The following is a 24,750-nucleotide window of genomic DNA, read 5'->3' as shown; positions in this document are numbered from 1 at the left end:
GAAGGAAAGATAGAATTTACCAAACAGATGCAAAAGGGTTTGTCACCGGTACAGCTGTGTTATAATAAATGCTGAAAGGAGTTCTTCAGGCGAACATGAAAAATAGCCTGGGGAGGGGAGAAATGGGATAAATTGGGAGATTGGAATAGACAGGTAGACACTATTGAAAGTGTATACAGTGTATAAAAACATAACTAATGAGAACTTACTGTAAGACATAGGGAACTGTACTCAATGCTCTTAGTGACCTAAATGGAAGGAATTCCAAAAGGAGGAGGAGGTAAATGTACACATACAGTTGATTCACTTTGTTGTACAGTAGAAACTAACACAACACTGTAAAGCAACTATTCTCCAATTAAAAAATTTTCTTTTAATATTAGCTTCTAGCTTACATTGTTTCGTCTGAGCAACACATCTATACACTTGATGGGGATTACGTATTAGAGAAAATTTTCTCTTTGCTGCTTTTAAAATTCTGTTTTCCTTTTAGAAAGTTGAATTATGTGTCTTGAGATCATTTTAGGATGATCTCAATTTCATCATTTAGGATGAAATTCAGGGGATATAGGACATTTGGATATCTAGATGTTTACAGGTTAGAGAAACCATTAGTTCTTTGAAGCCATTGTTCCCCTATTTCTCTCCTCGTTTCCTGGGATGCCAGTAGTATGTAAGTTGCATTCTATAATGATATCCCATAGTTTTTGTTTTATCTCAGACTGATATATATGAAGGTCGTGTTATCAAAATTTTTTCTTCTCCTCAATCCATTTTACTGTTGATGCTCTCTGTATTCTTTCAGAAATGTTAGGTTCTCTCTTATGATCACTGTCTTGCACTTCCTTTGTTTATGTGTAGCTTCCAATGTTTTGTTTAGTTTTCTGTGTTTTCTTTTAGTTCACTGAACTTGATTTCTTTTTTTTTTTCTAATTTTTATTTTTACTTTATTTTACTTTACAATACTGTATTGGTTTTGCCGTACATTGACATGAATCCACTACGAGTGTATATGCATTCCCAAACATGAACCCCGCTCCCACCTCCCTCCCCATAACATCTCTCTGGGTCATCACCGTGCACCAGCCCCAAGCATGCTGTATCCTGCGTCGGACGTAGACTGGTGATTCGATTCTTACATGATAGTATACATGTTACAATGCCATTCTCCCAAATCATCCCACCCTCTCCCTCTCTCTCTGAGTCCAGAAGTCCGTTATACATATCTGTGTCTTTTTTGCTGTCTTGCATACAGGATCGTTATTGCCATCTTTCTAAATTCCATATATATGTGTTAGTATACTGTATTGGTGTTTTTCTTTCTGGCTTACTTCACTCTGTATAATTGGCTCCAGTTTCATCCATCTCATCAGAACTGATTCAAATGTATTCTTTTTAACGGCTGAGTAATACTCCATTGTGCATATGTACCACAGCTTTCTTATCCATTCATCTGCTGATGGACATCTAGGTTGTTTCCATGCCCTGGCTATTATAAACAGTGCTGCGATGAATATTGGGCTACATGTGTCTCTTTCAATTCTGGTTTCTTCGGTGTGTATGCCCAGCAGTGGGATTGCTGGGTCATAAGGTAGTTCTATTTGCAATTATCTCCACACTGTTCTCCAAAGTGGTTGTACTAGTTTGCATTCCCACCAACAGTGTAGGAGGGTTCCCTGTTCTCCACACCCTCTCCAGCATTTATTGCTTGCAGATTTTTGGATCGCAGATGTTCTGACTGGTGTGAAGTGGTACCTCATTGTGGTTTTGATTTGCATTTCTCTAATAATGAGTGATGTTGAGCATCTTTTCATGTGTTTGTTAGCCATCCATATGTCTTCTTTGGAGAAATGTCTATTTAGTTCTTTGGCCCATTTTTTGGGTTGAGTCGTTTATTTTTCTGAAATTGAGCTGCATAAGTTGCTTGTATATTTTTGAGATTAGTTGTTTGTCTGTTGCTTCATTTGCTATTATTTTCTCCCATTCAGAAGGCTGTCTTTTCACTTTGAACTTGATTCTTAATTCTTTATGGCATATTGCAGAGCTCCATGTCTTTTGGGTTGATTACTGGAAAGTTACTGTGTTCTGTTGGTTGTTATGTGTCCTTGATTTGTTTTTAATATATTTAAAATTTTTATTTAGTTTTAGTTGAAGGATAATTGCTTTACAATATTGTTTAATTTCTGCCATACATCAACATGAATCAGCCATAGATGTTCATATGTCCTATGAATCAGCGATAGATACACATGTTTCATCTCTCGAACCTCCCTACCTTTTCCCTCCCCATCCCACTCTGGGTGGTCACAGAGTAGTGGCAGTGTTTTTTGTGTGAGAATTGTAGAAAACTTACTCTACCATGATGTATCCAAATTAAACTTTTATTAGAGGTAATAAAATGAGTTTTGAAGGGAAATTTGAAAATGCCTTAAATAGTACATTATTTTACTTTTTCTTATGCTCATAAGACATTTTCTCAGTTGTCTTTTGTAGTTGCAATTTTGAGAGGAAAAAGAAGACAAGCTAGAAAGCTTTGGGAGAGGAAGCAGTGACAATATATTTAGAAGTATCTACCATATTTTTATGATTGAACCAGATTTATTACTATACTTACCATGACCTTTTTAAAAATAAATTTATTTATTTTAATTGGAGGCTAATTACAATATTGTAGTGGTTTTACCATACATCAGCATGAATCCGCCACGTGGGTATACATGTGTTCCCCATCCTGAACCCCACTCCTACCTCCCTCCCCGTACCATCCCTCTGGGTGATCCCAGTGCACCAGCCCCAAGTATCCTGTATCATGCATTGAACCTGAACTGGCAATTCGTTTCACATATGATAATATACGTGTTTCAGTGCCATTCTCCCACATCATCCCACCCTCTCCCTTTCCCACAGAGTCCAAAAGACTGTTTTATACATTTGTGTCTCTTTTGCTGTCTCACATTACAGGTTTATCGTTACCATCTTTCTAAATTCCATACATACGCATTAGTATACTGTATTGGTGTTTTTCTTTCTGGCTTACTTCACTGTGTATAATAGGCTCCAGTTTTATCCACCTCATTAGAACTGATTCAAACGTATTCTTTTTAATGGCTGAGTAATACTCCATTGTGTATATGTACCACAGCATTCTTATCCATTCATCTGCTGATGGACAGATGGTTGCTTCCATGTCCTGGCTATTATAAACTGCTGCGATGAACATTGGGGTACATGTGTCTCTTTCAGTTCTGGTTTCCTCGGTGTGTATGCTCAGCAGTGGGATTGCTGGGTCATAAGGCAGTTCTATTTCCAGTTTTTTAAGGAATCTCCACACTGTGCTCCATAGTGACTACTAGTTTGCATTCCCATCAACAGTGTAAGAGGGTTCCCTTTTCTGTACACCTCGAGCATTTATTGCTTGTAAACTTCTGGATAGCAGCCATTCTGACTGGTGTGAAATGGCACCTCATTGTGGTTTTGATTTGCGTTTCTCTGATAATGAGTGATGTTGAGCATCTTCATGTGTTTGTTACCCGTATGTATGTCTTCTTTGGAGAAATGTCTGTTCTTTGGCCCATTTTTTGATTGGGTGGTTTATTTTTCTGGAATTGAGCTGCAGGAGTTGCTTGTATGTTTTTGAGATTAGCTGTTTGTCAGATGCTTCATTTGCTATTATTTTCTCCCATCCTGAAGGCTCTCTTTTCTCCTTGCTTATAGTTTCCTTTGTTGTGCAGAAGCTTTTAATTTTAATTAAAATTAAAATTTGTCCCATTTGTTTATTTTTGCTTTTATTTCCAATATTCTGGGAGGTGGGTCATAGAGGATCCTGCTGTGATTTATGTTGGAGAGTGTTTTACCTATGTTCTCCTCTAGGAGTTTTATAGTTTCTGGTCTTACATTTAGATCTTCAATCCATTTTGAGTTTATTTTTGTGTATGGTGTTAGAAAGTGATCTATTTTCATTCTTTTACAAGTGGTTGACCAGTTTTCCTAGCACCTCTTATTAAGGAGATTGTTTTTTCTCCATTGTATATTCTTGCCTCCCTTGTCAAACATAAGGTGTCCAAAGGTGCGTGGATTTATCTCTGGGCTTTCTATTTTATTCCATTGATCTATGTTTCTGTCTTTATGCCAGTACCATACTGTCTTGATGACTGTGGCTTTGTAGTAGAGCCTGAAGTCAGGCAGGTTGATTCCTCCAGTTGCATTCTTCTTTCTCAAGATTGACTTGGGTATTCAAGGTTTTTTTATATTTCCATACAAATTGTGAAATTATTTCTTCTAGCTCTGTGAAAAATACTGTTGGTACCTTGATAGGGATTGCATTGAATTTATAGATTGCTTTGGGTAGTGTACTCATTTTCATTATACTGATTCTTCCGATCCATGAAATGGTGTATTTCTCCATCTATTAGGGTCCTCTTTAATTTCTTTCACCAGTGTTTTCTATATATAGGTCTTTAGTTTCTTTAGGTAGATTTATTCCTAAGTATTTTATTCTTTTCGTTGCAATGGTGAATGGAATTGTTTCCTTAATTTCTCTATTTTTTCATTATTAGTGTATAGGAATGCAAGGAATTTCTGTGTGTTGATTTTACATCCTCCAACTTTACTATATACATTGATTAGTTGTAGTAATTTTCTGGTGGAATCTTGAGGGTTTTTATGTAGAGGATCATGTCATCTGCAAACAGTGAGAGTTTTACTTCTTCTTTTCCAGTCTGGAGTCCTCTTATTTCTTTTTCTGCTCTGATTGCTGTGGCCAAAACTTCAAAAACTGTGTTGAATAGTAGTGGTGAAAGTGGGCACCCTTGTCTTGTTCCTGACTTTAGGGGAAATGGTTTCAATTTTTCACCATTGAGGATCATGTTTGCTGTGGGTTTGTCATATATAACTTTTATTATGTTGAGGTGTGTTCCTTCTGTTCCTGCTTTCTGGAGAGGTTTTATCATAAATGGATGTTGAATTTTGTTAAAGACTTTTTCTGCATATTGAGGTAATCATACGGCTTTTATTTTTCAATTTGTTAATGTAGTATATTACATTGATTGATTGGCGGGTATTGAAGAATCCTTGCATCCCTGGGATAAAGCCCACTTGGTCATGGTGTATGATCTTTTTAAAGTGTTGTTGGATTCTGCTTGACAGAATTTTGTTAAGGATTTTTGCATCTATGTTCAATAGTGATATTGGCCTATAGTTTCTGTTTTTGGTGGCATATTTGTCTGGTTTTGGTATTAGGGTGATGGTGGCCTCATAGAATCAGTTTGGAAGTTTACCTTCCTCTGCAATTTTCTGGAAGAGTTTGAGTAGGATAGGTGTTAACTCTTCTCTAAATTTTTGGTAGAATTCAGCTGTGAAGCCGTCTGGACCTGGGCTTTTGTTTCTGGAAGATTTCTGATTACAGTTTCAATTTCTGTGCTTGGGATGGGTCTGTTAAAATTTTCTATTTGTTCCTGGTTCATTTTTGGAAAGTTGTACTTCTCTAAGAATTTGTCCATTTCTTCCAAGTTGTCCATTTTATTGGCATATAATCGCTATAGTAGTCTTTTAACGATCCTTTGTATTTCTGTGTTGTCTATTGTGATCTCTCCATTTTCCTTTCTAATTTTATTGATTTGCTTTTTCTCCCTTTGTTTCTTGAAGAGTCTGGCTAATGGTTTGTCAATTTTATTTATCCTTTCAAAGAACCAGCTTTTGGCTTTGTTGATTTTTGCTATGGTCTCTTCTCTTTCTTTTGCATTTATTTCTGCCCTAATTTTTAAGATTTCTTTCCTTCTACTAACCCTGGAGTTCTTCATTTCTTCCCTGTTAGTTGCTTCACGTGTAAAGTTAGATTTTTTACTTGACTTTTTTCTTGTTTCTTGAGGTAAGCTTGTATTGGTGTGAACCTTCCCCTTAGCACTGCTTTTACAGTGTCACACAGGTTTGGGGTTGTGTGTTTTCATTTTCATTTGTTTCTATGCATATTTTGATTTCTCTTGATTTCTTCTGTGATTTGATGATTATTCAGAAGTGTGTTGTTCGGCCTCCATATGTTGGGAGTTTTTAATAATTTTTCTCCTGTAGTTGATACCTAATCTTACTGCACTGTAGTCAGAAAAGATGCTTGGAATGATTTCAGGTTTTTTGAGTTTACCAAGGCTAGATTATATCCTGGAGAAGTTTACCTGTATGCTTAAGAAAAAGGTGAAATTCCTTGTTTTGGGGAGAAATGTCTTATAGCTATCAATTAGGTCTAACTAGTCTGCTGTATAGGAGAAGGCAATGGCACCCCACCCCAGTACTCTTGCCTGGAAAATCCCCCGGACGGAGGAGCCTGGTAGGCTACAGTCCACAGGATCGCTAAGAGTTGGACACAACTGAGCGACTTCACTTTGACTTTTCACTTTCATGCATTGGAGAAGGAAATGGCAGCTCACTCCAGTGTTCTTGCCAGGAGAATCCCAGGGATGGGGCAGCCTGGTGGGCTGCCGTCTATGGGGTCGCACAGAGTCGGACACAACTGAAGCGATTTAGCAGCAGCAGTCTATTGTATCATTTAAAGTTTGTGTTTCCTTATTAATTTTCTGTTTAGTTGATCTATTTCTAGGTGTGAGTGGGGTATTAAAGTCTCCCACTATTATTGTGTTATTGTTAATTTCACCTATCATACTCGTTAGCATTTGTCTTACATATTGCGGTGCTCCTATGTTCGTGCATACATATTGATAATTGTTGTATCTTCTTCTTGGATTGCTCCTTTGATCATTATGTAGTGTCCTTCTTTGTCTTTTCTCACAGCCTGTGTTTTAAAGTCTATTTTATCTGATATGAGTATTGCTACTCCTGCTCTCTTTTGGTCTCTGTTTGGGTGGAATATCTTTTTCCAGCCCTTCACTTTTCAGTCTGTATGTGTCCCCTGTTTTGAGGTGGGTCTCTTGTAGGCAGCATATATAGGGGTCTTGTTTTTGTATCCATTCAGCCAGTCTTTGTATTTTGGTTGGGGCATTCAGCACATTTACGTTTAAGGTAATTATTGGTAAGTATGATCCCATTGCCTTTTACTTTATTGTTTTAGATTCGAGTTTATACATTCTTTTTGTGTTTCCTGTCTAAGGAAGATCCTCTAGCTGGTTGGAGAGCTGGTTTGGTGGTGCTGAATTCTCTCAGCTTTTGTTTGTCTGTAAAGCTTTGATTTTTCCTTCATATTTGAATGAGATCCTTGCTGGGTACAGTAATCTGAGTTGTAGATTTTTCCTTTGATCACTTTAAGTATGTCCTGCCATTCCCTCCTGGCCTGAAGAGTTTCTATTGAAAGATCAGCTGTTATCCTTATGGGAATCCTCTTGTGCTATTTGTTGTTTTTCCCTTGATGCTTTCAATATTTGTTCTTTGTGTTTGATCTTTGTTAATTTGATTAATATGTGTCTTGGGGTGTTTTGCCTTGGATTTGTCCCATTTGGGACTCTCTGGGTTTCTTGGACTTGGGTGATTACATCCTTCCCCATTTTAAGGAAGTTTTCAACTATTATCTCCTCAAGTATTTTCTCATGGACATTCTTTTTGTCTTCTTCTTCTGGGACGCCTGTGATTTGAATGTTGGGGCGTTTAACACTGTCCTGGAGGTCTCTGAAATTGTCCTCTTTTCTTTTAATTATTTTCTTTTTTCCTCTCTGATTCATTTATTTCTGCTATTCCATCTTCTTCAGCAATCAATGCAAAGAAATAGAGGAAAAGAACAGAATGGGAAAGACTAGAGATCTCTTCAAGAAAACTAGAGATACCAAGGAAACATTTCATGCAAAGATGGGCTCTATAAAGGACAGAAATGGTATGGACCTAACAGAAGCAGAAGATATTAAGAAGTGGCAGGAATACACAGAAGAACCGTACAAAAAAGATCTTCATGACCCAGGTAATCGCGATGGTGTGATCACTCATTGAGAGCCAGACATCCTGGAATGTGAAGTCAAGTGGGCCTTAGAAAGCATCACTACGAACAAAGCTAGTGGAGGTGATGGAATTCCCGTTGAGCTGTTTCAGATCCTGAAAGATGATGCTGTGAAAGTAGTGCACTCAATATGCCAGCAAATTTGGAACACTCAGCAGTGGCCACAGGACTGGAAAAGGTCAGTTTTCATTCCAGTCCCAAAGAAAGGCAATGTCAGGAAGCACAAGCTGGAATCAAGATTGCCAGGAGAAATATCAATAACCTCAGATATGCAGATGACACCACCCTTACGGCAGAAAGTGAAGAGGAACTAAAAAGCCTCTTGATGAAAGTGAAAGAGGAGAGTGAAAAAGTTGGCTTAAAGCTCAACATTCAGAAAACAAAGATCATGACATCCGGTCCCATCACTTCATGGGAAAAAGATGGGGAAACAATGGCAACAGTGTCAGACTATTTTGTTGGGCTCCAAACTCACTGCAGATGGTGATTGCAGCCATGAAATTAAAAGACACTTACTCCTTGGAAGAAAAGTTATGACCAACCTAGATAGCATATTCAAAAGCAGAGACATTACTTTGCTGACTAAGGTCCATCTAGTCAAGGCTGTGGTTTTCCCAGTAGTCATGTATGGATATGAAAGTTGGACTGTGAAGAACGCTGAGCGCCAAAGAATTGATGCTTTTAAACTGTGGTGTTGGAGAAGACTCTTGAGAGTCCCCTGGACTGCAAGGAGATCCAACCAGTCCATTCTGAAGGAGATCAGTCCTGGGTGTTCTTTGGAAGGAATGATGCTAAAGCTGAAACTCCAGTACTTTGGCCACCTCATGCCAATGTGTTAACTCATTGAAAAAGACTTTGATGATGGGAGGGATTTGGGGGCAGGAGGAGAAGGGAACGACAGAGGATGAGATGGCTGGATGGCATCACTGACTTGATGGTCGTGAATCTGAGTGAACTCCAGGTGTTGGTGATGGACAGGGAGGCTTCGCGTGCTGTGATTCTTGGGGTCGCAAGGAATTGGACACGACTGAGCGACTGAACTGGTCTTCTGCTTCACTAATCCTATCTTCTGCCTCCATTATTTTACTGTTTGTTTCCTCCAGAGTGTTTTTGATTGGGTTATTCATTATATATTGACTCTTTTTTATTTCTTCTAGGTCCTTGTTAAACCATTCTTCCATCTTCTCAGTCCTTGTCTCCAGGCTATTTATCTGCGATTCCATTTTGTTTTCAAGATTTTGGATGTTTTCACTATCATTATTCAGAATTTTTTTTCAGGTGGATTCCTTCTCTCTTCTCTTTGGTTTAGTGGCCATTTATCCTGTTCCTTTACCTGCTGGGTATTCTTCTGCCTCTTCATCTTGTTTATATTGCTGTGTTTGGGGTGGCCTTTCTGTATTCTGGCAGTTTGTGGAGTCCTCTTTATTGTGGAGCTTCCTCGCTGTGGGTGGGGTTGTACAGGTGGCTTGTCAAAGTGTCCTGGTTAGGAAAGCTTGTTTCAGTGTCCTGGTGGGTGGAGCTGGATTTCTTCTCTCTGGAGTGCAGTGACGTGTCCAGTAATGAGTTACGTGATGTTAGTGGGTTTGGAGTGACTTCGGGAAGCCTGTATATTGAAGCTCAGGGCTGTGTTCCTGTGTTGCTGGAGAATTTGCATGGTATGTCTTGCTCTGGAACTTGTTGGCCCTTGGATGGTGCTTGGTTTCAGTGTAGGTATGGAGGTATTTGATGAGCTCCTGTCGATTAATGTTCTCTGGAGGTAGGAGTTCTCTGATGTTCTCAGGATTTGGACTTAAGCCTCCTGCTTCCGGTTTTCAGTCATATTTTCACAGTAGCCTCAAGACTTCTCCATCTATACAGTACTGTTAATAAAACATCTAGGTTAAAGATGAAAAATTTCTTCACAGTGAGGGACATCCAGAGAGGTTCTCAGAGTTACATGGAGAAGAGAAGAGGGAGGAGGGAGTTAGTGGTGACCCGAATGAGGTGAGGTGGAATCCAAAGAGGAGAGAGCAACCTAGCCAGTAACACTTCCTTATGTTTGCTTCACAGTCCGGACCACTCAGAGATGTTCATGGAGTTACACAGAGAAGAGAAGAGGGAGGAAGGAGACAGGTGGCCAGGACTATAAAGGGGGAAATCAAAAGGAGAGAGACAGATCCAGCCAGTAATGAGTTCCTTAAGTGTTCTCCACCATCTGGAACACGCAAAGAGATTCACAGAGTTGAGCAGAGAAGAGAAGGGGAGGGAGGAGATAGAGGTGACCTGGTGGAGAAAAAGGAGAGTCCAAAGAGGGAGAGAGCAGTCAATCTAGTAATCTCACTCCCAAATGAAAATGGGTACTGAAGATCGGGTTCTTAAAGGTACAAAATTGATAACAAATACCAAAAAGCAGAGATTAGAAATCTAGAGTAGAGGTTGGATTTTCAAACATACAATATTAAAGAAAAGAAAAAATGTCACAAAATTATAAAATATATATATATATGAAATTTGCGTATAAAAATAGGGTCGCTTTTCTTTCTGCAAAGTAACAGTAGGTTATAAAAATTAAAAGAGTAATAGAGGACTTAAAATTAATAAAAAATTTTTTAAAATGATAGTAAAAATATATCTAGGACTTTCTCTGGTGGTGCTGTGGGCAGTTTGGGGGTCAGTTCATTTTTGGCTAGTTCCTTGGCTTACATTTTCGGCTAGTTCCTCGGCTTATATAGGCCCCTTCCTATGTAGTCGGTACTAATGACAAGGTTTTACTCTATTGCACCTGTCACTTCCAAGGTGGTTCCCTCTGTTTTAGCTTCTTCTGTTTGCTGGTCTCCTCAGTGTCTGATTTCCGCCCTGACAGAAGGCGGTGGTGGACACCTTTTTAGGCTCACTTGTTCAGTTGCGCTGTGGGGAGGGAGGGACGCTGCAAGCAAATAACACTTGCGTGTGCTTGCAGTGCCTCAGCCACATGGGCCTGCCCCCACTCATGGTGCATGTACCCTCCCTGCCCACACTGCTCAGGCTCGAGGTTGCTCTGCCTGGAACCGTCCGAGGCCGGCCCTGGACTGCATGCACCTCCCAGGGTCTAAGCCACTCAGGTTCAGGCACTCAGGTAGTCCTCAGAGGCTCAGACTCGGTTTTGTGCCCTTCCCACGTCTGAGCAGCTCAGCTGATGAGGTGTTTGGCGAGTGCAGTAGCTGCGACTTTCGCCTCCCGCGTCCCTGCCGCTTGGTTTTCTGGATGTACAACCAGCGCTCCTTCTCAGGTGGATGTTGACTGTCCAGAACCCCAAGAAGTCTTAGCAAAGAAGCCTGCTTGCAGTTTGGTAGATAATGGTTAGGCTTGCAGACTTTGATTGGTTGATTTGCATATCAAAGGTGGACTCAAAAAGGAGACTTGATTTCAGTAGGATTTACCTACATGTGGGTGGGGCAGTTCCTCCAGGATTAAGGACCCAAAAGAGAAAAATATACTCCACTACACTACATTATTTGAAATTTTAACAAGCAGACATTCTGTATATTGTCAACAAAAATAATGCTATGTGTGATAGCAGGATTGAAGGTGAATTAAGAGAGTGGAGATAGGAAAAACCAGCCTTAAGTTTATGTGGTACTTGGTGCTAAGAAACTCCAATACTTTGGCCACTGATGCAAGGAGCTGACTCGTTTGAAAAAATCCTGATGCTGAGAAAGATTGAGGGCAGGAGGAGAAGGGGATGACAGGATGAGACGGTTGGATGGCACCACTGACTCAGTGGATGTGGGTTTGGGTGGACTTCGGGAGTTGGTGATGGACAGAGATACCTGCAGTTCATGGGGTCGCAAAGAGTTGGACACGACTGAGCAACTGAACTGAACTGGTGCTAAGTAAATCATGCTTTCTGCTTCCTCTTTTTACGCACTTGTTTTTTAGGCATGTGCTAGGTACTTTGCATTCTTGTAGTTTAACTTCTTTTTTAACTGGCTATTTCTTCTACCATAGATTAACTTTTGTAGATGACCATCATCTTTATGTTTAGATGTTATGATTTCAGTCCCTAGGAGAAAGAGAAACTCTTGCTTATGGTTTCAGACATCCTACAAGTAGAACCTTGATTTTATTATGTTCAAAGATGATTTTTTTTTCTTTCTAGCTGCTACCAAATCATTTGTTTCCTGGAGAATATAGATACACTCTGAGAATTATTTCTGCAGTCAGAAGGTCAGTGAAGGGAAGTGATTGTAAGCTAAGCAGAAATCTCAAGCATGTTTATCATTGTAATAAAATTTTTATCTTTTACCCTTCTGTAATTCATTGGTAGAAAAATGATAGTCTGTATTAAATTCGAAGATGTAATAAGAATTTGGCTCGAATTCCCTCAATATAAAGTTTGTTAAAGTTGAATCTTAAAAGAGTCAGTTACTGTTAATGGAGAGGAAGCTAGAGGTTGCTTTCTGGGGTCCAAAAATGTTCTGTATCTTACTCTTGAGTTATGCTAATACAAAAATACACATATATAAATTAAACACTTAATATTATGCACTTTAATAAACGAAATTACTGAATTGCAGCAGAAAAGAAACAGACTCATAGATAACAAACTATGGGTTGCCAGTGCAAAGGGGAGAAGAAAGATAAGGTAGGAAATAAAGAGGTACAAACTATTACGTGTGAAATAAATAAGCTCAAAGAAATGTTGTGCCACACAGGGAACACAGTCAGTATTTTTAAATTATAGGTAGAATATAATTTTCAAATATTGTGAATCACTGTTTTGTATACTTGAAACTTACATAATAATTGCACTCAGCTGTTCAATTTAAAAAAAGTTGTTTGTATAGGTTATACTGTGATTAAAACAAAGAGAAAGTCCCCAAACACTGTCAACCTGATTGACTTACTACCCTTTCTTATGATATAATTGTCCAAATACTTTGGGAAATCATGATGTTTCCTTTATTTTACATTGATAGGTTTCTGATTAATTGATAAATGTGCCCATTTCAGAAGTATAAATATGATGACATATGTAATATTTAATGTAATGTTTAATTAATATTTAATATATATGTGCTATTTAACATTAAATAGTTTAATATTTGGTATACTTTATTCCCTGGTTTAGGAGCTGTGACTGATGAGAATCAGAGGCCATGGATGAAGATGAACTTGAATTACAGCCGCAGGAGCCAAACTCATGTTTTGATGGAATAGGTATATCTGTTTATTGGTTGTTCCACTTTCCATTTGCCAGATTTGGAATTGTTTATCTATAGGATGGATTTTCAGATCTGTAATTAATTCATACTTAGGTATCTTATCCTGTAAAAATCTCGTTGCCAGCTCAGTCTTGTCATCAATACCATCAGTATCAAATTCTTAGCTGTTGACTTCATTTTCATTTTTCCCACTTAAGTCCTGTTAGTTATTTCTGCTGGTATTGGTTTTGTCCTTTTGCTGTAATGCGTTTCCACAAATTTGGTGACCGGTAAAATGCATCAGTTTGTTACTTCACATTTTTGTAGGTTGGAAATTCATATACAGTGTTACTGAACTGTCATTTATGTAGAATTTCACAAAGCCAAACTGAAGAGTGTTGGCAGGGCTTCATTTCTTTGCTGATTGCCTTTCTCATTTGCTTCTGGAGACTGCCTATATTCATTTTCATGTTTTACATGTGTTTCTCTTCAGCAGGAGCAAATTGAGCCCCTATCATGTTTTGAATCTAACATTCCTTCTTGTCACATTTTCTTGACTCTAGCCAGCAACCCACCCAGGATAATCTGCCTGTATCTTCTATTGACACCGTTAATTCCATCTGCAAGATTTCTTTTTTATGTCACACACATATTTTCTAGATCCAAGAATTAGTTTGGATGTCTTTGAGGGACCATTTTGCCTATCACTGGTTCCCAAACATTTAAGCCTCTCGTAAGCTTAAAATCTGTTCATCCTCTCCTGAGGGTCTCAGACTTGGTATCCAAAATGCTCATCTGAAGTTAAGAAAAATCTAGAGAAAAAAAGTGAAGTTGCTCAGTCGTGTCCAACTCTTTGCGACCCCATGGACTGGAGCCTACCAGGATTCTCCATGAGATTTTCCAGACAAGAGTACTGCAGTGGGTTGCCATTTCCTTCTCCAGGGGATCTTCCCAACCCAGGGATTGAACCTGGGTCTCCCGCATTTAGAAAAAAATCTAAAATAGCATCTAAATCAAATGTTCATGATACTCTGGGTATAGTTCATTAGGTATAGCTCAAGGTTTGCAGTTCCTCTTCATCTGCAGTCCTATACAGAAACAAGTTATCTACTCTCAATGTAAATGGAAGGGCAGCCTTGAATATCCTGGTTCACTCAAACAGGGTGAAAGGAGGGTGAAATGGTATTAATAAATGTTCAAAAATAATTGGGTAGGTTAATGCAGTACTCACCATTAGGTTTCAGATCCTGGGCACTTAATGGCTGCCTTGAGTTATCCTTCCCTTTTTCATCAAAGATAGTGTTTTTCAACTGAGTAGTTTTGTCTGTGTGCTTCTTATTCCTAGAATTTGAAATGCCAACTTTCCTTATGTTGTATTTTTTCTGTCTTCTTTACTCCAAGCTAATAATCCAAACTAGTATTGACTCTGAACGTACGAATTTTGTGAGTCTCTACTGTGTTTCATGGGCATTTTGTTTACTAGATTTACTAGATTCTTTACATGTAGATTTATCTATGTGTCTTTTAGAAATAATATCACTTCTTTTTGACTTTTGCCAAGATAGTTGAGGGACAATACCCTAAACACCTTAGAAACATTTTAGTTTGTTTAAATGGTGTGAGACACACCATTTACAGCCTCAGAAAGACCTTGTTCTCAGACAGTTTGGTCTGTCTGAAATTTCAGGGAGGTATAGAGTCACAAACTACTTTTTCTATAGAAAGTTTTGTCCTGACATCACATCACCCCAGGTTTAACTCTTTTTTCTTTTTTCATCTGTTGAGGCAGAATATGCCAAATTAAGTCCTTCTAGCTTTTTATTTATTCTTCTATAATTTACTTTTCTTTTCTTGAATTTAGCATACCAGCAGAAAGAAACCAGGTTACAGCAGCAACATCACTGAAAGCTCCTGAGCTAAATATCTGAGTTAAATTTTATAAGTGACTCTTTCTATGGAATTGCAGGATAGAGTTTTGCTAATAAGCTACCCATCACAACATAACAGTATGTTCCTTTTGGTTTTTGAATAACATGTTCCTTTCTACGTTTTGAGCTTTTATTAGCACTGTTTTTTTTTTTTTTAACTTGGAGGCTAACTACAATATTGTAGTGGGTTTTGCCACACATTCACATGAATCAGCAATGAGTGTACGTGTGTCCCCCATCCTGAACCCCTCTCCCACCTCCCTCCCCAGCCCATCCCTCAGGGTTGTCCCAGTGCACTGGCCCTGAGTGCCCTGTCTCATATATCAAACCTGGATTGGTGATCCGTTTCACATATGATAATATACAAGTTTCAGTGCTAGTCTCTCAAATCATCCCACCCTCGCCTTCTCCCACAGAATCCAAAAGTCTGTTCTTTACATCTGTGTCTCTTTTGCTGTCTTGCATATAGGGTCATCATTACCATCTTTCTAAATTCCATATGTATGAGTTAATATACTGTATTGGTGTTTTTCTTTCTGACTTACTTCACTCTCTATAATAGGCTCCAGTCATCCACCTCATTAGAACTGATTCAAATGCGTTCTTTTTAATAGCTGAGTAATATTCCATTGTGTATGTGTACCACAGCCTTCTTAGCCATTCGTCTGCCAATGGACATCTTGGTTGCTTCCATGTACTGGCTGTTGTAAACAGTATCAGCAGTATTTTAAAGTCTAGATATGTATTAACTATCTGTACATGGTGACTTAAGTGTTCTCTAAGTCCATACAAGAATTTTCTGCCTTGATTGTTTCATCCTTCTGAGTTCTCACTAATGTGAATTGTTAACATCCATATTCCTATTTGTGGTCTATTCAAGGGGAAATCAAAGCTATTTGACATTTGTAGGCATCTGTTAGAGTACCCCTCCACACTCTGGTATCCAAAATCTATATTCATTTCTATGCCAAACTCTAAACAAATATAACAGTTTAACACAGTGAAATTCTACATTTCACAGTTTCCATAGTCAGAAATCTGTTGTGACATAGCTATGCTATTTGGTTTGGATTTCATGTGGCTGAAATCATGGTGTCAGCAGAGTGTTTCTGGGGCTTTGGGGATGAAACTGATTCCAAGCTAATTTATGTGGTTGGCTGAATTCACTTCCTTACCTTTGTGGGGCCAAGGTCCCTATTTCCTTACTGGCTGTTCTTTGCTCCTTGCTAATTGTGTGCCTTCTGCTTTTCATGTGCCAATACCTCCCTCCCGTGCCCACCTCCAGGAACATAGAATTGCATGTCTCTCAAAACTAATGTTCTGCTTCAACTCTCTAATGCTAGTCTAGGGAATTTCTTTGCTTTAACGGTTTGTGTAATCAGATTGGACCTACCTAAATTTTGTAGTGATATCACACTGTTTAAAAATTCCTTTAATTATATGCCCAAACTACTCATGTCCTACATACATCGTAGTTTGATACATTCACAATTCCAGCCATTGGGACATTGACATTTTGCAAGGAGGATAGGTCAGGGCACTCTGTGTACCACACTGCTTTTCATACCAGTCTTACCACTTAACCCAGGTGCTTTTATCTCATTCTTAACCTATTAAATTATTTTCCTCAAAGTTATTTTTTTCATTAACTTTGCCACTAGAAAATTAATCTAAAATAACATATGGATGGTGTCATATGTGTGTTCATCATGGATCCAGAGATAAAGTATAAACCTGAAATCTTTTGTTTTGATAGTGTCCTACTTATACAGCCCTGTTTCTCAAAAGTTTTCCTGAAAGGAGCCTTGTGCATCAAGCAGATGGACTCTTGCTTTATTCCTCCAACTGTACAAGAATGATGATGTTCATGAAGTTATAATAGTGGGAAAAAATATATTGACATTTACAAATTACCCATGGTTCTAAGTACAGAATATTGTTAAAATGATTAACACAAGTTCTCTTACACATTCTCATCTTAAGGATTTCATTCATTGAATTTTATATGATCATACTGCTATATATTAATGTAACAGTAATTAACTTTAGTAGGAAATATGGGGATTTTTAACATGAGGTTTCTAAGTCCTATGTATGTGTGTATGTTTCTTAAACAGTGTGGGATAGTCTTTTTGGTAATTTCTGCTTGATAATAGTGCCTCCCTCTTTGATCACTTGAACATAGTGAAGGGTAGTTGAATTACAGTTACAAAAATAAAATTAAATTAAAATTTAAATTAAATTTAAATTTAAAATATAAAAATTAATTAAATTTGTAAATACTATGTGTGTTTCTCCACAAGTTTCTCCAAAGAAGTCACAGTCTTTGGAGAAACACACATAATAACTTAAGGGCACAAGGAAGCCTGGGTGAGCATTAGCCAAGGTAGATGGAGGAGCTTTTGTATTTAACCCTGTTTATTAACACTCTGTTGTTTATCTTTGAGCCAGGCACTTCATCTTATCAGGTCTTCCATTTTCACGTGTCCTAATTATGAAACCTCTCATTACAGTTTTTTCAGAACACTTCCCTTACACTTGCATTTGGTCATCACAACAGTCCCATGAGGTATGCATGGCAAATATTACTGTCCTCATTTCACTGATGAGGAAACAGAAACTCAGAGGGTAAATGACTTGTCCAGGGTCACAGATTGAATGTCCTAACTGTTCTCTGATTTAGACCTTTTAAAATCAGTTCTCTTTTAATGCTTTTTCACAGTCATGTTTTTAAGATGGAGTTTAAAGTTATCTATTGCATAATGTGAATTATTACAAACATTGAAAACAAATTATCATTGAATATTTTGTCAGAAGTTTTATAAAAAGAAAATGTCCTTTTGTTATTATTTCTATGTCTAATTAGATGGGTATTTACTTGTTTAAAGAGTTATTGCATGTTATATTATGCTTCAGTCATTCTTGATCTTTTTTGTTTGTTAAAGAATCTGCTCTCAGTGTGCTCATTGACGTAGGGTTATTGGGCTAGGTATCTGTGTAAATTCAGCTTCTCTAAGTCACAGCCAGGAACACTCAGAGTAGCTAGTTAGCTAAGACTTCCATATCTTTTTTACTGGTCCAAGAGCCAAGATACCAAATTTGTTTTCATTTATCTATGTCATATTTGGTTAGGGATATTTTCTTCTTTTCTCACTCATGACATTCTTGTGTTGTGCAAACAACTGTGAACTTGGTGAAGTCCTTTAATCTTGTTGAGCTCCAGTTGATTTCACCTCTCTATCTTCACTCCTTAACTACAGAATGGAATACACTAGAGTTACTTATATTCTGGGAAACTACCCTGGAGATGGAAGGGTAAGGGCTCAGGAAGAGGCTCAGTGGAGGCAAAATACTGTGAACTTGGTCAGGACCCACAGAGACCAACCTCAACCTCCACTGCTTCATGCAGCTGCGCATTTTTTCGTCTTATGGGTCCTCAGAGATTCTTAGTTGTCTTTCTTACTTTCTCTGTAACTGTGGTGTTCTGTCTCTTTTCATTCATGTGCCTGTCCTTTTAGTTGCTGGGAACTTTTTCTTTTATGACTGCCTTTCTTATTTTTCTATTTCTTTACATGTTAATTGTTTGGGGTTGAGTAAAAACAGTATTTGTGTTAATACCTTATTTCTTAAAGCTGTTTCAATGTTTGAGAAAGCGAAGTATATGGTCTGTTTTCCTGGTGGAAATGAAATAACATTAACATCATTTGAGATTGTCATTCATGCCTACCTGAAATTTGTCATTTTAATTTTTGTATTTTTAAGGAACTGATGCTACACACATGGATGGTGATCAAATTGTTGTGGAAGTACAAGAAACTGTTTTTGTTTCAGATGTTGTGGATTCAGATATAACTGTGCATAATTTTGTTCCTGATGATCCAGACTCAGTTGTAATCCAAGATGTTATTGAGAATGTTGTTATTGAGGATGTTCAGTGCTCAGATATCTTAGAAGAAGCAGATGTGTCTGAAAATGTCATCATTCCTGAGCAAATGCTTTCCTCAGATGTAACAGAAGAAGTGTCTTTAGCACATTGCACAGTCCCAGATGACGTCTTAGCTTCTGATATTACTTCAGCCTCAATGTCTATGCCAGAACATGTCTTGACCAGTGAGTCTGTACATGTGTCTGATGTTGGACATGTTGAACACATTGTTCATGGTAGTGTAGTAGAGGCAGAAATTGTCACTGATCCTCTGACAGACGACGTAGTGTCAGAAGAAGTATTGGTAGCAGATTGTGCCTCAGAAGCAGTCATAGATGCCAACGGGATCCCTGTGGACCAGCAGGATGATGACAAAGGCAACTGTGAGGACTACCTTATGATTTCCTGTAAGTCCTGGGGTACAGTGATTGTCAAAGGTGTTTTCAAAGGCTATCTTTCCTAACTTACATCCGGGGAATATTTTCTTGTCTTAAACTTATATAAAATTAAGATAAATCTCTTAGGCTTGTTTGCATTATTGTTATAGTTTGGTTTCTCTCAGATAAGCCAGAATTAAGGAAAGTTAAATGGTACAAAAATAAATAGTTTTTTCTATATAAGGATTTAGTAGAAAGATAAAAGCTGAAATCATGGAAGATGTGATGAGGCTGTTACCTGCTGTTTTATAATTATCACTGAAATTTGAAAGAGTTTCAACTTGAAAAATAAACTGTGTCTTTATAAATGTAGTTACTTTTGTACTTTATGGTCTTTATCCACACCAGTGTCCCTCTTCTCCTTGAGTGATTATATTTTAAAAAATAAATTCTCTTTTGGCTTAGAATTATATTAGTTTAATGCTGTGGAATAAAGTAGTAATGTACAAGAGTGTAAACAATTACTTTACTTAGATTTTAGATTGATTAGGAATTTAATACCATTGATTTTGCATTCTGCTCATAGCTGTTAATGGAATACTGGGTTTCTTCACTGTATTTATCTTAAAAAAATGTTTTTTGTTCAAAGTCACCTGGGAAATAAATAGAGTTTAGCTTATACTTTTATGTGATACTTGTAATAGTAGAATCACAGTTTGTAGGAGTTTGCTCTTTTCTAACTTCAGTTTTTCTATATATTCCTTTTATTAATGAGGTTGACTTTGTTGACTAGCTCTGTCATCTAGCTGCTGATTTAAATTATTTGATATCCTAAATTGCTAGGTCATGGGACAATTGTTTTCTTTGGAAACAAGTTCTACTGTGTAGATGCAGTTAAGAGATTCCCATTAATTCTGAGCATAAATCTTTATCCCTTTGTCTTGAGCATAGCACTGTTAAAAGTTACTGCACAATTTTGGGGGGCAGAGATTATAAGCATTTGTACATTTCTTTTGTAATCAGGCATATCATATGGCCCAGCTTTATAATTATAATTTTTAATACTCAACTGAACTTGCTTAATAGCTGTCACAAATCTAATTGTGCTGGTTTAATAAATATTCATTAAACTCCTTCTGTGTATAAAACCTTATTCTAGATTTAAGTGTTGAGGTTCTTAATAATTAACAGTTTCTGACCTTGATTGTATATTCTGAAGAAAATGGGATATGGTTAATATTTATTACAACTAATTTAGGTTTTAATTTTGATGAAAATTTAATTAGAATATAAAATTTTTAAAGATGATTTTATCTAGAGATTTCTATTTCATTGGTATGTATTTGTTTTTGCCTTCTATGAAATATACTTTTTATTCTCTATTGTTATTTAAAACTATGGGGAAGAGAAATGCTTGGCACCTGTTTTGTTATGAATGCAGTGAAGTTATGGTCTAATCTGATTTTATACATGATAGAGAAACCTGAGATACTGTTATTAACTTTTAATAATAATAGGATGTATCTCAGTTCTTTGAATGTATTTATTCAACATATGTAGATCAAAGAATGTAAACAGATGTCTCTTCTCTTTCTAGAAATGTTAATGTTATTAAATCTAAATGCCTAAGTTTTTATACATTTAGTGTTGATCTCATCAATTTTCTTCCTTCTGAAGATCTCCCTTAATGACTAAGAATTCTCATTTTTTATTATATAGTAATGTATCTAGACACAAATGATTACTTTTACAGCACAATGGCAATATATAGACTTGCAGTCTAGATGCTGTTGTTGCTTTTAAATTGACCATGTCTTTCTTGAGGATAGAATTTGGTGCATCTTACTTGTTTTAGGTATCTCTCCCATCAAACTCTAAGCATATTAGGTATGAATATTTATTGAATATTGAATACATTAACTTTATGGCTGAAATTCCATCATTATCATGACCCTTACAGCGCCATCTAGTTTAGATGTTTTAATCAATTGACCTGGTAGTACGGTATTAGTTTCCAATTTATGGCTGGTTATATTGAACATTTCCTATAAAGAGGTTCTGTGATGAGTGAGTAAATGAAGCCCAAACCTTACCTAATGCATAAACTTAGATGATGCATACAATTTATGGTTTATTGCTTTTAGTATTTATAAGAATACAAAGGATGATAAAATGTTTATTTCACTTATCTGATATTCTTAAATTCTGTGTTTTTATTCCTTTGTTCAGTAGCTAATTGGACATGTTATATACCTTACCATTGTAAGCTCACTACCAGGTGCTTTCTGTTGTTTTTAGAATTTATTTTTAAATGGTAAAAGAGAATAACAGTTTAACATACATAGAAATTGTCTCTGAAAAATGAATAAGGATATTTTAGGGATTATATCCTGCTCAGATACTTTCTTTATTTTTGGTTTCACTCTGTCTTTGTTACTGCACATGGCCTTTCTCTGGTCGTGATGAGGGGAAACTACTCTGTAGTTGTGGTATGCAGCCTTTTCATTGTGGTGGCTTCTCTTGTTGCCGAGCGTGGGCCCTGGGGCTTGGGGGCTTTGACAGCTGTGGCATACAGGCTTTGTAGCTCCATAGCATGTAGGATCTTCCTAGACTAGAGATAGAACCCATGTACCCTGCATTGGAAGGCAGATTTCTATCCACTATACCACCAAGGAAGTCTTAATCGGTTTCTTAAAGTTTGTTCTGATAAGATACAGAAACAAGGTTTTGTTTGTCAGGCTGAAACTGATGTTTTTTGGTATAAGGACTCTAAAATGTATTTAGGAAATGTATACCAGGTGTACACTGTGTCAAAGGAACTGTTACTCAGCAATAAAAGAAAGTAAATACTAAACTGTTAAATTCAGGAAATCATCATCAAGGTAAAGGTCACTGTGTTGTCACTCTAATCCACTGTATTATCTGTGTACAAAAGTCTATTTATTGATTTTTTTTTTTTTTTCTGGCTGTACTGGATGACGTGCGAGATCTTAGTTCATAACTAGAGATTACACCTGCACCCCCTACAGTGGGAGCATAAGTCTTAACTACTGGGACTGTCAGGAAAGTTACCTACAGATAACAATATTTTAAATGCATGTCAGTTCAGTTTAGTCGCTCAGTAGTGTCCGACTCTTTGTGACCCCATGAATTGCAGCACACCAGGCCTCCCTGTCTATCACCAACTCCCAGAGTTCACTCAAACCCACGTTCATCAAGTTGGTGGTGCCATCCAGCCATATTATCCTCTGTTGTCCCCTTTCCTCCTACCCCTAATCCCTCCCAGCGTCAGAGTCTTTTTCCAATGAGTCAGCTCTTCACATGAGGTGGCCAAAGTACTGGAGTTTGAGCTTTAGCATCCTTCCTTCCAAAGAACACCCAGGGCTGATCTTTAGAATGGATTGGTTGGATATCCTTGCAGTCCAAGGGACTCTCAAGAGTCTTTTCCAACACCACAGTTCAAAAGCATCAGTTCTTTGGTGCTCTCAGCTTTCTTCACAGACTAATTCTCACATCCGTACATGACTACTGGAGAAACCATAGCCTTGACTAGACGGACCTTTGTTGGCAAAGTACTGTCTTTGCTTTTGAATATGCTATCTAGGTTGGTCATAACTTTCCTTCCAAGGAATAAGCTTTTAATTTCTTGGCTGCAGTCACCATCTGCAGTGATTTTACCCATGACAAAAATTATACTTTTAGGAATTCATATAGATATGCTTGCATATGCATGAGATTCTGAATATTTACCCAGAAGCTCTCAGCAATTGTTCTGCAGAGAAAGAGAAATCACTCAGTCGTGTCCAACTCTTTGTGACCCCCTGGAGTCTAGCCTACCAGGCTTCTACATCCAGGCATTTTCCAGGCAAGAGTACTGGAGTGGGTTGCCATTTCCACTGCAGATACGACTTGCAGGGTGACATTTTTTATTGTATACCCTTTGTACTGTTTGAACTTTATACCATGTGTAAACTAGTTGGCAAAACACTTAGAAGTAGGAATAAGAGTTAAAATGTGTCATTAATTATCAATCTTCTGGTCATGTTTTAGAAAATTACAAAAATGAAGTGGTTAAAAAATTGAATTAAACATTATCAGAAAATTGATAGAAACTAAGAGGTGACTTTTAAATTGTTACAAGACAGTAAATCTTGAAAGCCAGGCAGAGTTGATTCTTATACAAATGGTCTTTCCTCAAAAAGTAGCGGCAGTTTTCTCATTAGGAAAAATGGAGGCTGGAAGACAATGGATAATGTATTCAACATGTTAAAAGTTGAACAAAGATTGCCAACCAAGTATTCTCTAACTAAAGTTTTAAAAATAAAGGGGACATTAAGGCCTTCACATGTTAAAAGAAAACCTGAAGTAATCAAGACTTGACTAGTGTTGGATAAGGATAGGCATGTAAGTGAATGCAGTAGAGTCCCCACATAGAAATCTGTACGTCTGTGGTCAGTTGATTTTTCACAAAGTTGTCAAGATAGTTCAGTAAGGTAAAAAATAGTCTCTTCAGCCAATAATAATAAATACTGGGATAACTGTAACTGTCCTGGGATAATTTTACATCCACATATCAATGAATGAAGTTGGGCCACTATCTGGAACGTATGCAAAAATAACTCAGGACTTCAATGTAGAATTCACTGATGGCACAGTGGAAAAGAGTCCACCTGCCAATGCAGGAGACACGGATTTGACCCTGGTATGGGAGGATTCCAGATGATATGGAACAACCAAGTCTATGCACCATAACTATGGAGCCCACATGCTACAGCGGCTTATGCTCATGCCTAGAGCCTGTCCTCTGCAACAGAAGAAGCCACTGCAATGAGAGCCTTGGGCACCATAATGAAGAGTAGCCCTTCTCACTACAACTAGAGAAAGCCTGTGCAAAGCAAGGAAGACCCAGTGTACCAAAAAACAAAATGTTGAGTATTTTAAAAACTAACCTTAAAAAAGAAAAGACTTAAATGTGGGAGTTTTAATTCTAAAATACTGAGAAGAAAATTAGGTGAACGTATTAAATTGAATTATTAATGGCAGTAGCTTCTCAGGTTTGGCACCAAAAACCACAAACAACAAAGGAAAAATGAATAGAACTAAGTCAAATTTGAAATTGTTTTTGTTTCTTAGACATTATCAAGAAACTGAAAACATAACTCAGTGTTGGAGAAAATTTTTCTATGTATTTCTGAAGCCTGTATTCAAGGGTCTAGGAACCAGAATATTAAAGTTTTACAATTCAGTTAAAAAAAAAAGACAACCTAATTTTGAAAATGGGCAAAGAACTTGAGTGGATATTTAACCAAAGGAAAAAGTAAGCATATAGAAGATCAATGTTATTAGTCGTCATTGTTAGTAGTAGTCATTAAGTAGCCACTAAGTTGTGCCCAAATTTTGTGTGACCCCAGCCACAGAAGGGTTCAGT

At 37.4% G+C, this 24,750-nt stretch overlaps 1 protein-coding gene across 3 annotated transcripts in view; it reads left to right on the top strand.

Moving 5' to 3' along the window:
* Positions 1–24,750, top strand: part of LOC108634720 (zinc finger Y-chromosomal protein) — a 77,329-nt gene that overhangs the window by 39,300 nt on the left and 13,279 nt on the right. The window contains exons 2-5 of one of the 3 annotated variants that reach the window (XM_018044895.1): positions 12,048–12,115; positions 13,020–13,108; positions 17,534–17,589; positions 18,783–19,352. In XM_018044895.1, coding sequence (XP_017900384.1) covers positions 18,800–19,352 — 553 coding nt within the window. In that variant the 5' untranslated portion in view covers positions 12,048–12,115; positions 13,020–13,108; positions 17,534–17,589; positions 18,783–18,799. Of the gene's footprint in view, positions 1–12,047; positions 12,116–13,017; positions 13,109–17,533; positions 17,590–18,782; positions 19,353–24,750 lie in introns of those variants that run through there. The other 2 variants (XM_018044893.1, XM_018044894.1) reach the window with 2 other exon arrangements.

The sequence above is a fragment of the Capra hircus genome, unplaced genomic scaffold, assembly GCF_001704415.2.
Source record: "Capra hircus breed San Clemente unplaced genomic scaffold, ASM170441v1, whole genome shotgun sequence".
Classification (NCBI taxonomy): Eukaryota; Metazoa; Chordata; class Mammalia; order Artiodactyla; family Bovidae; genus Capra; species Capra hircus.
Note: the sequence above shows the minus strand (reverse complement) of the source record. Positions and strands in the feature narration are given on the sequence as shown.